At 42.0% G+C, this 14,716-nt stretch overlaps 1 protein-coding gene across 7 annotated transcripts in view; it reads right to left on the bottom strand.

Annotated features, from left to right (window-relative positions):
- SZT2 (SZT2 subunit of KICSTOR complex) overlaps window positions 1–14,716 on the bottom strand; it is a 98,106-nt gene that overhangs the window by 18,718 nt on the left and 64,672 nt on the right. For all 7 annotated transcript variants that reach the window (XM_060773310.2, XM_067467935.1, XM_067467934.1 and 4 more), the window contains exons 44-55: window positions 13,906–14,008; window positions 13,598–13,712; window positions 13,357–13,468; window positions 12,140–12,258; window positions 11,576–11,740; window positions 10,369–10,453; window positions 7,470–7,643; window positions 7,107–7,289; window positions 5,786–5,946; window positions 3,958–4,112; window positions 3,393–3,490; window positions 406–538 (exon numbers count right to left, since the gene is read on the bottom strand). In XM_060773310.2, the coding sequence (XP_060629293.2) occupies window positions 406–538; window positions 3,393–3,490; window positions 3,958–4,112; window positions 5,786–5,946; window positions 7,107–7,289; window positions 7,470–7,643; window positions 10,369–10,453; window positions 11,576–11,740; window positions 12,140–12,258; window positions 13,357–13,468; window positions 13,598–13,712; window positions 13,906–14,008 (1,603 nt within the window). The remainder of the gene's footprint in view (window positions 1–405; window positions 539–3,392; window positions 3,491–3,957; window positions 4,113–5,785; window positions 5,947–7,106; window positions 7,290–7,469; window positions 7,644–10,368; window positions 10,454–11,575; window positions 11,741–12,139; window positions 12,259–13,356; window positions 13,469–13,597; window positions 13,713–13,905; window positions 14,009–14,716) is intronic.

Below are 14,716 nucleotides of genomic sequence, written 5' to 3' on the forward strand. Positions count from 1 at the left end.
TTTATTATTTCATTTTATTATTGTTGTTCTTACATTTATTATTTTACTCTTATTATTTTATTTTTATTAATTTATTATCATACTCTATTATTGCTGGAAGGATACATAAGCCCATTTACATGGAAGGTTAGAATAATGGTTTAATCAGAGTTGAACAGTCTTATATTAAATTACAGTTTTATGTAAATAATATTACTGATGCCTCAATTAATGTCATTTTATTGGTATCTATTTTTACTTTGAAATTTACCAGTAGCTGCTGCATTTCCCACACTCAGATTATACTCGAGTGAATACATTTTGCCACTTTTTTGTGGTAAAATTAGGTGCTTTGGCTTATATTCGGGTCAGCTTATACTTGAGTATGTACAGCAATTGACAAAAGAGTGCAGCCCCAATACCTACCTGACTTTTTCGAATACTTTGACAGACGTGTCATTTGCCAAAGTGGTGACTAAGTTCACTATTTCAAGCATGATGGAGGGGAGCAGGAAGCGGGACACACTCTCCGTGGCACAGTGTTGCACTGAAGGACACCCTGGTTAGGAAAGAAATACCATGCAAGTAATGATTGGGCAAATCTCTGCAAAACATTTGTTTTGAAAGGTAGTAGCTGAAAAGCCTAATATCATCAGTGAAATTTTAATTAGATAGGCCTTTGGCTGTTAACTGGCTATTGCAAAAAATCTCTTAATGGGGATGCTGTACTTTTACCTTCATTACCTGTTTTAAGTTAGTGTTTTAATTATAATGCTTATTTAATTAAGTAAAGAACTTTGTACTATAAATTGTTTTAGCTGTGTCAGGTTTTAAATTATGTTGTAAGCTGGTTTGGGTTCCGCATTAAGAAAAAGAAAAGAAATAAATTAAATTAAATTATTAAATCGAATTAAATTGAATTAAAAGACTCTAGGGAGACCACTAATAGCTGTTTGCTGTGCTGAGGCGAAGAAATAAAAATCATTCCACAGCATAGCTATGTTGTTGCACAGATGAAACCTGTAACAACAGAGCTAGGCATTTTATTCTTTATTATCTGTTTTGTATGCTGCTACTTTTCCCCATTCTGGATCCAAACTTCTGTGCTCAGAGATGTCAGAACAATAATGAAAAGTTAACATGTATATATAATTTGTTTTTGTCACAGTACCCAATATATAGAATCATAGAGTTGGAAGAGACCTCATGGGTCATCGATTTTCCTGCCAAGTAGCAGGAAAATCGCATTCAAAGCACCCTTGACAGATGGACATCCAGCCTCTGCTTAAAAGCCTCCAAAGAAGAAGCCTCCACTACACTCTGAGGAAGAGTTCCACTGCTGAACAGCTCTCAGAGTCAGGAAGTTCTTCCTAATATTCAGCTGGGATCTCCTCTCCTGTAGTTTGGAGCCATTGCTCCGCATCCTAGTCGCCAGGGCAGCAAAGAACAGGCTTGCTCCCTCCTCCCTATGACTAATTACATTGTATATACCTATACCTTCCTATAATTACAACATATATACCTATCTATATATATAAATTTGTTAGGGGCATCCAATGAGGAAACAAAACTCAAAAAACCCCCAACGAAACTTAACCAAAATTCCCATGCCCATAACACAACCCACAAGGTACAAACATATCTACTCAAAATGAAAAACAACACAACAACACACTCACAAAACGGCAAAACAACAAAACTCAAAAATCCCCCAACGAAACTTAACCAAAATTCCCGTGCCCATAACACAACCCACAAGGTACAAACATATCTACTCAAAATGAAAAACAACACAACACACTCACAAAACGGCAAAACAACTGAGCATGCGCATTGGTGCCCAGCCGCAAGTTCCATCGCGCGCGCACATGGCCTTCCGGCCAACGTTCCCTCTGCGGAAACCATGCCCACTCCAAGCCCCGCCGCGCCGCTTCCTGCACACACACACACCCTGCCGCACACACACACGCAACCCCACGCTCCATCACTCCCCCCGCCACCGCACACACACACGCAACCCCACGCTCCATCACTCCCCCCACCGCCGCACACACACGCAACCCCACTCCCCCCACCGCCGCACACACACACGCAACCCCAGGCTCCATCACTCCCCCCGCCACCGCACACACACACGCAACCCCATGCTCCATCACTCCCCCCACCGCCGCACACACACGCAACCCCACTCCCCCCGCCGCCGCACACACACATGCAACCCCAGGCTCCATCACTCCCCCCGCCGCCGCACACACACACGCAACCCCACGCTCCATCACTCCCCTGCCCCAATCTTACCTCCTTTTACTTCAGGCCACCTCCAAACCCCACCCCGCCCCTTCCCGCCCTGTCAAAATCTAGGAAAGACAGGAAGGAAGGAAAGAAGGAAGAAAGAGAAAGGGAGGTAAAGAAAAAGGGGGAAGGAAGGAAAGTTAGAGGAAGAAGAAAAGGAAAGAAAAGGAAAGATGGAAGGAAAGAAAAGAGAGACAGCAGAAGAGAAAGAAAAAGGGGGAAGGAAGGAAAGAGATAGAGAAAGAAGAGGAGAAGGAAAGATGGGAAGGAAGGAAGGAAGGAAGGAAGGAAGGAAGGAAGGAAGGAAGGAGGGAGGGAGGGAGGGAGGGAAAGAAGGAGAGAAAGAGGGAAGATTGGCCACAGCAACACGTGGCGGGTAAAGGTTGTTATTTCTATTATTATTATGCTATTATTCCTATGAGACCCTTTTAGGGGGAATGGGAGAGGTGTCAGGTCCCAGAGGCAATGCATTGCATTATTGTTATTGTTATGATGGTGGTGAAATAAAAGGAAATAAAAAGTGAAAGAAGGAAGCAAACAGGGAGGGAAGAAAGGCAAAGGAAGAAAGGGGGAGGGAATGAAGGAAAGAGAGAAGGATGAAACCAAGTAGTGAAAGAAGGAAAGAAAGAAAGAAAGAGGGAGAGAAGGAAGAAAGTAGAGAAAGGGGGAGGAAAAGGGGGAAGGAATAGGTAGGTACCTCTCTTTCATAATAGTCCAGATATCTACCTCAACTTTGATAAGTTTTACTATAGGCCACAGCAACGCGTGGCAGGGCACAGCTAGTTATCTGTAAATATGTGATATGTGTCTGTGACATCTAATGGTGGGAAATAGGCAGGCAAATGGGGAAGGTAAGTATTGACAGCCGGCTCAAAAGAAGCACTCTTTGACCATGTCTGCTTGGTCTTATTCACGTTTCCGAGTCTGTAGCATCATCTCCATATTTGCAAGCTTCTCTCCCCTGCAGCTGGAGAAATCTGAATATCACGGTTCTTCCTTTGGAACCTCAGGATTTAAAACTCTTCATGAATAGAGAAGTAAGGGCAAGTGCTCTCCAGACTAGGGTTAGTTGAGGCTGATTCAAATAGTGAAAGAACAAGTCCATATATTCCAACACATACCCAAACGGTTCATGAATGTCATCCAGGACTGGCAAGTTTGATTGAAAATGGGGTGTAGGACTCCAATATCTCCTTCCTCTAGCTGGCAGGCTCGACGTCTATGAAAATAACACCCATTATTCCATGTCAAAAGAACATCTGTTGTTCCATGTCAAAAACGAAGGAATATTAAGGAGGATACCCAAAAAGAACAAAGTCAATAAAGCAGTGGGTTGTTGTAGTTTTTTTTTCGGGCTATATGGCTATGTTCTAGAGGCATTTCCTCTAGAGGCATTTCCTCTAGAACATGGCCATATAGCCCGAAAAAACCTACAACAATCCAGTGATTCCAGCCATGAAAGCCTTCGACAATATAATAAAGCAGTTCTTCTTTCAAGACTTTTCTTACAGTATACAAGCATGGTTCATTTCAAGAGCTGGTCTGAGGAAGGAGAGAGAGCATGAACTTTGCAGACACACTTTTCTCCAACTAATGAGGAACAGACTGAATTGTATATGGAGGAAATGTCCTCTCCCAAGCTTTCCTGGAAGAAGAGAGTGGGAAAAAGAAGACTATGAAGTCTACCTCTGGGTCTGTCCTTGTTCACCACGCTCCTGGCTGGAAAGCTGCTTCACATTTTCTGTCTTGTGGCGTCGGCGGGTGCGACTCTCTTCAGGTCGTTCCAACACAATGTCATCTGTGGTCTTGGGGCTTCCTTGCTCCACCGTCTCTGGTTTGCTCTGAGAATCAAAGCAAGAAACTAAAGAGAGGCTTGCAGCCGACATACCTGTTTCCCATCACCTTGGTCGGACTGTTTCAGACTTCAGGTCCAAGCAAGTTTCTGTATCAACATTACTACTATACTTAGCATGTAGATCAGGCATGGGCAAACTTCAGCCTTCTAGGTGTTTTGGACTTCAACTCCCACAATTCCTAACAGGCGGTAGGCTGTTAGGAATTGTGGGAGTTGAAGTCCAAAACACCCGGAGGGCCGAAGTTTGCCCATGCCTGATTTAGATAGAACTTCTAATTTACTCAGAGGCTTGCATACAAGCATTCTCAATAACTTTGATAAGTAATCCTATAGATTAAGTTAGTGCTCTCTTAATGAATAAACTGCAGGAATAAATTCTATGACTACAACTTGAAACACGCTTAAAGAGCAAAAAAGACCATTTGTCAGGAGTGATTTGATTGAGTGTTCCTAGTTCCTACATGGCAAGGACTGGACTGGATTGCCATAACGGTCTCCTTCCATCTTTGAATATATGAGTCTATAAAAGTCACTTTAGAGATAGTGTATGCAGCTTAAAAATACTAAAGGTTGAACATCTCTTATCCAGAATTCTAAAATACTCCAAAATCCAAAACTGTGTACTAGGGAGACTGACATTGTGATAGCTTCTCTATCTGATGGTTCAATGTACCACACACCATTACATGCACAAAACTATTAAAAGCATTGTATAACGTTATCCCCAGACTAATGCGTATAAAGTATTCATGGAACATAAAGGAATTTCATGTTTAGAATTGGGTCTCATCTCTTAAGATACCTCATTATGTATATACAGGCAGTCCCCAAGGTATGAACAAGCTTTGAATAGCATAGAGTTAACACCCCTGTGATGTTTGTTTTGCTGTCTGTGCTCCTGTTTGGAAGACTTCACCACACTTTCCGTCCCTGTGATACTTGGGAGTTGGAAAAATTTGGCTTGTTGTGGAAACAAGGATGATGATAAAGCAATAGTCGAGACATCTTTTCCCCATGATAACTCTTTCAAGAATGAATTTCACTCCTTACAGGTAGATTTCTCTCACTTCCTATTTTCTCACCCCTGGTCTTAACTATGAATCATTTGTAAGTCAGATATTTATAACTCGGGGGCTGCCTTTATATGCAAATACAGGTATTCCAAAACCTGAAAAAATCCAAAAGACTTGAAGTCTCAAGCATTTCAGATAAGGATTTCTCATTTTTTTATCAGGATTGTACCACAAGATTTTTTTTTCCATGTCAGGAGCGACTTGAGAAACCCCAGCAGTATTCACATTTAGGTGTATCAAGTATTTGTGCCAAATTTGGTCCAGTGAATGAACAGACATCCTGCATATCAGATATTTACATTACAGTAGCAAAACTACAGTTATGAAGTAGCAACAGAAATAATTTTATGGTTGGGAGTCACCACAACATGAGGAACTGTATTAAGAGGTTGCGGCATTAGGAAGCTTGAGACAACTGATCTAGCAGCTCATAATTGTTGGCTGGTGGACTGAGTTTGGCTTAAGTAGCTGTAAACTAGCCTAGGGTTCCACCCTGCTCTACTGCTTTAATCTACTACTCTTTTTTCTCATCTCACATTATGCCCTCAGCAGATATCCCACGATCATCTTCTCATGAAGTTATTACCAGCATGTCCCAGAAGCTACGTCGTCCAATTCTGTTAGTGGGTGTGGCTGGCTCACCAGCACCTGCAGTGGGCACAGGGAAATTCAAGGAGGATGGACATCCTCTGCCTCCAGTAGACCGACTTGTTCCTTTACTTTCAGACATTGTCCGCCGCAGGTTTCCTGAAAACATGGTATCTTTCAGAACCATTCGTAAAACCATAGTTTTTGAGTCTAAACTACTCCAGAAACACCTATTCTGCCCTTCTATGAAGCCCCAAGAAAAACAATGATACCGATTCTGGGCCTTTCCACAGGAAGAACTGTCTTCTGTCTCTTTGATTTCTTTCTTTTGTATGATTGGCAACAATATGGGATCTTTCCAAAGCTGTATTAGTTTTAGTGGATTGTTGTAGTTGCTGATATAGCCCACTGAAGCCCAATGCAGCCTCTGAAAGAGGCCAAACTGTAGTCAGTCCTATGAAAGCAAGAGACCAAAGAAACAGAAAGTAGTTCTTCCAAAATGGTGGGGCTTTGGGTAAAAAGGCCTACATATGCTTTTTCAAAAAGGCCACAGCTCAGTAGCAGAGCAAATTGTGCTGCTGGGCCTTTCCACAGGAATAACTGCCCCCAGTATCTTGTTTTTAGAGGACTGGCAACAATATGGCTTCACAGATGCAGACCCCAGCATCTCCAGGTGAGGCTGGAGTAGATAATAATAATAATAATAATAATAATAATAATTATTATTATTATTATTATTATTTTATTATTATTATTATTATTATTATTTATCTTTTCTCCCGCTTTTCTCCCACGGATGGGACTCAAAGTGGAGTACAAAAAATAAAGACAGCTACATAATACAAAAAACCCACCAACCCACCCACCCAATGCACAACAATAAATCCACACCTTACATAAACACAAACTTTATTTGAAGTGGAACTGCAAGTTAATCTGAATGAGCTTCCTAACCACTGGTTGAAAGGATTGAACTTGCAGTCCAATACATCTGTAGGGCAGAAGCTGGGGCAGCCTGAGATAGGGATATTAATGTTAAAATTTAGTATAAAGCAAAGCAACATTCCACTCTGCTGTAAAGCCATCACCTGTGGACTGGTGTAAGATTTGATGAAAGCATCTGGCTGGTGACTCAGACTGGATCTCCACTGCCTTATGTCCCACAATCCGATCCCAGACTAGCCGCTTATCCCAGGATTATCTGGCAGTATAGACTCATATAATCCGATTCAAAGCAGATAATCTGGGATCAGATTCTGGGCAGTGTAGATCCAGCCTCAGAAACAGAAAGGGGCATCTGTTCCATGCTAGGCTCTTACCAATGCTCCCATGATCCTCTTGTTCGGTGGATAGTTCAACACACAATGGATTGGGCAGCACACGGAATTCCATGAGTGCATCACAGAGTGCATGGCGCAAGGCACTGCGCAACCTTTCAGACAGCTGCAACAAGCTGATGTTACCCTTTTCCCAGATGTCCAGGCGCACCAGAGGACAGAGGGCTGTGGAGGGAAAGCTGGTATCAAGAAGATGGATCTTAGAAGAGGTGTGGAATACTATTCCACTGAACGCCTGGAAACCATCTCAGGTCTCAGGTATCTCCAAACACATTATCATGCCCATAAGTTGTCACATTTCCCAAAGAGAAAATGAGAGAGTAGACCAAACTCCTACTTTCTCACCTGGCTGTGAAGTGCCAGGCTCGGGTAGATACTTGCTAACAGCAGTTAAACTCTCAAAGTCAGCCTCCTGAAGGAATGTTGTGCTCAGAAGTGCAGTGGGTGGCCTCACCCAGCGAGCCAAGGAGATGGGATTTCCACGGTCATCCACAAAAGAAAGAGCAATACACGCAATGCCTACAAAGGAAGTGAGAGGAATGTTTGAGATCCAAAAGTCCCAGTCCTTGAGAACATGTTACAGACACATAGTCATCCTTGGGGTGCAACTCAAGGACATAAATAACTAAACGTATATATCTAATCTTGATGGCAGGCAGGAAGGAAGGACAGACACAAACAGCCAAGGAAGTTCGCACATACATAAGGGCAAAAAAAAAAAAAGACACCTGCACCTGCTAGAAACTGGTTTCAAGCTTCCACCTACAGAAAGGGGCATTCATCATAAGCTCTGCAAAGGCAATTAAGTAACAGAAGATCGAATACTCATTGTTGGGCATCACTGCCTGAAACTAGCCAGCAGTGGCAAGCAAGCAGCTCGCCCCTCAAGTTAAGCTGGGGAGAGCTTCCAGTTTGCATTGCTAAGCAAAGTGACAAGTGAAAACTAGGCCTCTATTTTCAGTAGGACTCACAACATCCTATGAGGTTTCTATTAGTTCTACCTCTACATGACACAAGCTTTCGAAAGGGAAAAAAAGTCTGCATGCCTGAGGAATGGAACAAAAACCTTGCCTGAACATATCTTACCATAGATAGAAGCCTTAGAAATATTCCTTAGTAAATGTGCACTACTAGATGTGTTATGTTGTCGAAGGTTTTCATGGCCAGAATCACTGGATTGCTATGAGCTTTCTGGGCTGTATGGCCATGCTCCAGAAGCATTCTCTCCTGATGTTTCGCCCACATAAATATGGGCAAAACGTCAGGAGAGAATGCTTCTGGAACATGGTCATACAGCCCAGAAAACTTACTAGATTTATGCTTTGTCCACTATTACCTTTTTGACAAAGCCTGAAGTTAAAAGAATAGTTAGGAATAGCAGCTGTCTTAATAGTGCATAATCGTAAGGCTGGCAGGACCAGGAGATCACTCTGTTCTACTGGCTAAATAACTCCAGCACATATGAATCCATACTTTAGATATAAGCCACTGGAGGAATCTGCAAGAAAAGGCCCTTTGACCAGCTAGCAACAGTAGATGACTTCAATGAGGTAATCAACAAGATACAAGAAAAAGCACACTACTATCTTCAGTGCCCATCAACTTGAGGTTCTCAACAAATATCAGGTAAAGGTTTTCCCCTGACATTAAGTCCAGTCATGTCCAACTCTGGGGTGTGGTGCTCATCTCCATTTCTAAGCCAAAGAGCCGGCATTTTCCATAGATACCTCCAAGGTCATGTAGTCGGCATGACTGCATGAAGCACCATTATCTTCTAGTCAACTACTCACATTTGCATGTTTTCGAACTGCTAGTTTGGCAGAAGCTGGAGCTGACAGCAGAAGCTCATGCAGCTCCCCGGAATCGAACCTGCAACCTTTCGGTCAACAAACCCACTGTGCCACAAATATCAATCTGCTTGTAGTCTTGCAATTTATTCTGATTTGGAGCACAGAAACAAATCCTAGTGTATTCATTAGATAGTTGTATGCCTGAATACCCCCATCAGCCTGGACGGACCAGTTGTAACAACCCATCCATCCACTTGTCTCTACTTACAGCAGTTCCTTGCTAATATAAAAGAGCACCATGCAATCATTCTACCACAATTCCAAAATCAGATGGGAAAACAATTCCATATTGACTGCGAGTCAAAAACAATATATCAAAACAGATTCTGCTCTACATATTCATGAAAGTCTTTTAAGATCTGTAGATCTTTGTGCCTACAAATGTTCTGAGGCTGTTAGGGGAAAAAACTTGTTATTTTTCATTCAAAATTTAAGAGTAGTCATTAATTTCTATATTCACAGAAAATTTTAACTTGAATTCTAGTTCTAGTATATTTCGAAAGGGGAATTGGGAGTTAGAAAATTCTGCTGAGAGAGATCTGGGTGACAACACAGGAGAAGCAAAGTTGGCAATACAAGCAGAAACAAAAAACGCAGCAGGCACTAGATCAGGATGAAGACGGGAGCAGCACTGGAAGAATTCAGTGGACCACTGGGATCTACAGGAAACTACCTTGAAACTGGGAAGGTGGAAACAGGTGTTGCACAAGATCCAGCATGGAACCTACATGACAGAAGAATGTTCAGACACACTTTGACGTTGTGTGATACATGCACAACCAGACCATAGTGCAGGTGGAAAAGGAGGCAAGTGTATGCCGAAGTATATACAGGCAGAAAGATACACAAACACACTGAAGTAACACAAAACAGACACCAATTAGTAGTACCAGTCAGGAACAACTCACAGGCTACTATCTGAAATGCCCCACTGCAACCCAACACTACCTTAGTTACTGCATGGACATTGTTTTCATGCTCAGCATCACAAATTCTCTCCTTACCAACTATTTGTCTCCCCAATGAACTATATCAGCTCTAAGCAGGTGCACTTAACAGTGCATAAGAGCCACCATCTATACTTAAAATTTTGTTGAATCATGAATGAATTATTCAAATGCCTATAATTAAACAGAGTAATTCAAAGGGCTATAAAAAGCTCACTGTTTTACATAGTGCTTAGTACAAGACAGAGGAATATATAAACCTTAGTGGCTTAGCATACAAGAATAAAAAAGCAGAAACTCTTGGGTAAACCTATGGTCTCAGTTAGGCAACCTCATCCACACACACACCAACTTTGCTTTCCTTGAGAAGGACACTTTTAGCAGCCTTTACTTGACAGTTCAACAGAGCAATAGGCCCAGGGTGTAGAAAAAAATGTTGTTCATTACCTTTGCCACCAGTGCCCTGTCCTCCAGGCTTGTTATAGAGATAAAGATCCAGGTCAGGGCTGCTGCTGCCCTGATGGAAATAATGCTGAAAAGCAAGGAGACAACTGTTCAGTTGTTTTCTCATCAACAGAGAATTCAATTGCGAGGTCCCTTAACACCAAAAGAGTGCAGTACAAAATACAGTAACTGTCAGACATATTAAAAATTAACTAGGTATTTTAATTACAAAAATGTGAGTCAAGCACTGAAAGGGTTAAATGGATGTAATGACTCAGCTAAAGCTGAAGTCCAATACAAGCAGGTGTGCCTGTAGTTTAGCAGCCTTCAGTATGAGAAGGCCTCAGTGGGAGAAAAGCCTCAGTGTGAGGAGCTTTGGTGAGAGAAGCTCCAGGTAGAAAGCCATCATATGTGAAGCTTCAGTGTGAAGGCTGCTATGTGTAAAGCTACTGTGTGAAGCTCCTGTTTATCTTCAGTGTGAAAAGAGGCTCTGTGAGACCTCAGTTGTTTATCTGCATGAGAAGGAAGCCCAGAGTGGAAGCAAAGAAGGAAGTATAAAGACCATTATTTGTGTTATGGAAACCTTGTTCTTGTAAATAGTTTTTTTTTCCGTGTCAGGAGCGACTTGAGAAACTGCAAGTCGCTTTTGGTGTGAGAGAATTGACCATCTGCAAGGATGTTGCCCAGGGGATGCTCGGATGTTTTGATGTTTTACCATCCTTGTGGGAGGCTTCTCTCATGTCCCCGCATGGGGAGCTGATTGTAAATAGTGCAACCATATTATTTTGCTATAAAGAAAAGCCGCCTATGGAAGAGATAACATTGGTCTGTGTGTTTTTGTTCTTTTTATCACTTTGGGCTACTGGTGCGGGTCATGCTGCTGCTAATAAGTTACTCTGCTGTACTTTTATGGGGAGGATATTTTCTTATTTATCCCACTTGCCCAACAGTAACAATACATGTTATTTCTTGTGATAGAGCATTTCTAAGCATTGGTCCATTTTTCAGTGCAAAGGTTGATATAGTAGCAGAACAAGCCTTAACCACAAAAAGAGTCCCTAGCATTTCAGTGGTAACATAACACTCCTGGATATTAAATCTCATTGTCCTTTGCACATATTTTTTTAGTCCTTCAGAAAAGAAGAAAAATAAAGTGTCCATAATACTTCTCAATAAGTAACAATGGCCATAGCCAACCATACTGACTCACCTTGAAGTGGTTCTCCACATTGCTGTCCGTGTATTTGGGCGTGTGTAGGAAGATCAGCAGATTCTGACGTAGGTAGCAAGCCACAGCTGGAAGCCATGGTAGGCAGGAGGGGGGAAGAGTAAACTGCAGGACTTCAGTGGGTGGCCTGCCAGGGGGCTGGATAAACTACAAGGAGATGAATCCGTCATCGGTCTGACCTTCTGATCACAGAGTCCAGAGGTCAGAGAATTTTAGCCAAGTAATCAATAGCTTGTCAGGTACAAGAGAAGAGAGTTTGAAACAGTTAAATTGCCATACTGATTGGAAGACTTTAAAAGTTGTGATAAAATACTGTAGTTCCCTGCAAGTTCCCTGCAATCCAATTTAGGACATAACTATGGTTTTAGCGATGGAGTAGGACTCTAGAGACCAGGGGTCAAATTTCCACTTGGCCTTGAAACTAATACTCTTTCAGCCTCATAGGAAGGCAATGGCAGATGTCTTCCAAGCAAATCACAAAAAAAAAAAATCTTAATGTGGCCATAGGTAGAAACAACTTGAATGCATGAAACAACAAACAATTACCTCTACATCAGCTGGTGTGAGCTTGCAGGTCCTCACAAGCATAACTGTGATGATATCCAAGGTGGCTTCATCCAGGCGCCTACGGAGAACTTTTACTAGCTCATCCGTTATCTCAGGTCCTACAACAAAAAAAGCACCATAAGAAACCTTTGTCTCCTAAGAGTAGCCGAGTCAGGAGGTGTGCCCCCCGAGGGGACTCTGAGCAGATTACAACATACACAGATAGGCAAACATTCAATGCCTTTAATACAGTGGAATAACAATGACATACAAATTCACAGAACACAGATAAAGGCTTCCCCTTTCATCTCCGGCTTTCTGGAGGGGGTGCTCAACTCTGGTCAGGGGGAAGTGCTCCAAGCCAAGGAGCCTGTTGTCCATACACCTCCTGGTTGTATTGCCAGCATGGCTGCATGAGCCCCTTTATTAACTTCCCACCGAAGTGGAACCTATTGATCAACTCATATGTGTAGGTTTTCAAATTGCTAGGTTGGCAGGAGCTAGGGCTAACAGCAGGAGCTCACCAGACCCGTGGCTTCAAAGTGCCAATCTTTAGGTCAGTAGATTCAACAGTTCAATGGTTTAACCCGTTTCGTTATTGCGGCTCCCATAGGGATGGTGCTGCCTATGAAGTGAGAGGTGAATAATTGAACTGCAGTCGCTCCATGGTTGCCAACTGCTCTAAAGTATGCCAACAGAAAGGGTAGGGAAAGTCTAGCCTTTGGGCTGCATGCAGCTTCCCAAAATATGGGGTAGAAGGGAGGTGCAACCATTTGGGGTCTGTGCAGTTCCAGGATCCCAACCCAACGTGCAGGAAAAGTGAAAAGAAGGTAAGCAGAAAAAGAAAAAAATAACATATGAAGTGTATCATTAAACGATCCCCACAAAATTAGCCAAGTTGGTTTCAACCCCCCCAAAACAAAAAACAACCTTGAAAAGAGGTGTTAGTAATAAAGCACAAATGAAACAAAACACTAAACAAATGCTAGCGGCAATGATGGACTACTAATGGTAATGAAATCAAAGCAGGCTGTTTAAAACTTTGGGATATAATGAATCTTAATATATACTTCCTAGTGACAAGCTACTAAATGCAGTGTCTGCCATGGTTTCAAATATCACAGGACAACCATTTTCTTGCTAGCAGCAGCAGCAAAACCCCTGCTCGTTTGCCCCTTCCACCCTTAAATAGGACTCTGAAATAGTATGCAGCCTACCTGCCTGAGCTACTCCATGAACTACTAGCTGGATATGTCTGTCCACCTGGCTCAGAGGACGACTGGAATCGACACTGCGACAAGAGGCAGTGTCCAGGGATGAGCGAGATGCCTATCAAGAAGAAAGTAACCCTGAGAAGAAGTAGCACCCTAGTCCTCCACAAGAGAGAACAGAGCTCATGTTGAATGCTACTTGCACTCAAGAGGGCAGAGGGGTCCCCATCAAGGAAAGAAAACTCACATTCAGGTCCTCAGTGTATATGGGCTCTTGGCTGCGTGAAAGTGCCAGCGAACGGCATGCAAGACTCTGGATTTCACCTTCTCCAAACTTCCCACTTGATGTTGTTTCAGAGAGTCTGGAGTAGAACAACAAAGAGGACAGAGGTTAGGCCAAAAAGAATGGCAATGAAGAAATTTCCAAAGGCTGAACCAGAGACATTAGCTAAATGGGAGACCACAACTCAAGTTGATTTGTATGCTAGTGGAGTGAATCCTGAAAATATTTACATATATGCTTTGAGATTTTGCAGTGAGAATTTGTAAACTTACCGCAAGTAGAAAACAGACTTGGTTGAGCGCTCCTGGTAAACAAACATATTCTTTCTATTAACAATGGAGAAGGCATTGAGTACAGAACGTAGGGCTTGGATGGCTGCAGAAAGAAATCAAGAGAGAAAGAGCATGTGTGAGAGAGGGACTAAGGCCGTAAGATTTCATCAAGTGGCTGAACCCATGGTTATCTTAATATGCTCATCAAGTTCCTCTCCCTGCCAGTGTTATATCTGAGATATTAATTTCGCTTGTCTTCGATTCAGATCCATTCCTGAAAACCCTCCTTTTTGAAAAATATAAATACCATTTTGATGGTAAGCATTAAGTATATCTATTGGAAAACAAGCATGTACCAACAACAAGAATAATTTAAATTCCATTTTCTCTCTCTAAAAAGAGACTCCTAGAGCTCACAAAAAGACCAATACCATACAAATAAAACCCAAAAATCTACAAACATTAAAATGGAATTACACCTGAACAGTATTAAAAATAAACATAAATGGTTTTCAAGGAAATGTGGTCTTTCTAAGAGAACTTTTATGCTGAAAACATTCCTTCTTGAAATTTGTGATCACACAAATTATCTTAACATCACCACCCCTAGATCTGAAGTCTGCCCTTTTTTCCCAATAATAATAATAATAATAATAATAATAATAATAATAATAAATATATAAAATTATAATAATAAAAATAAAAACTAGACACACTGGTTGCAGTGCCTAAAGAACTTGGCCAGCACAAAATTACCATCTGTCAGCTGCAAAAGGCCACTCTACTGGGATCTGCACACATTATTCACCAA

This window comes from Anolis sagrei, chromosome 4, assembly GCF_037176765.1.
Source record: "Anolis sagrei isolate rAnoSag1 chromosome 4, rAnoSag1.mat, whole genome shotgun sequence".
NCBI classification, from domain to species: domain Eukaryota; kingdom Metazoa; phylum Chordata; class Lepidosauria; order Squamata; family Dactyloidae; genus Anolis; species Anolis sagrei.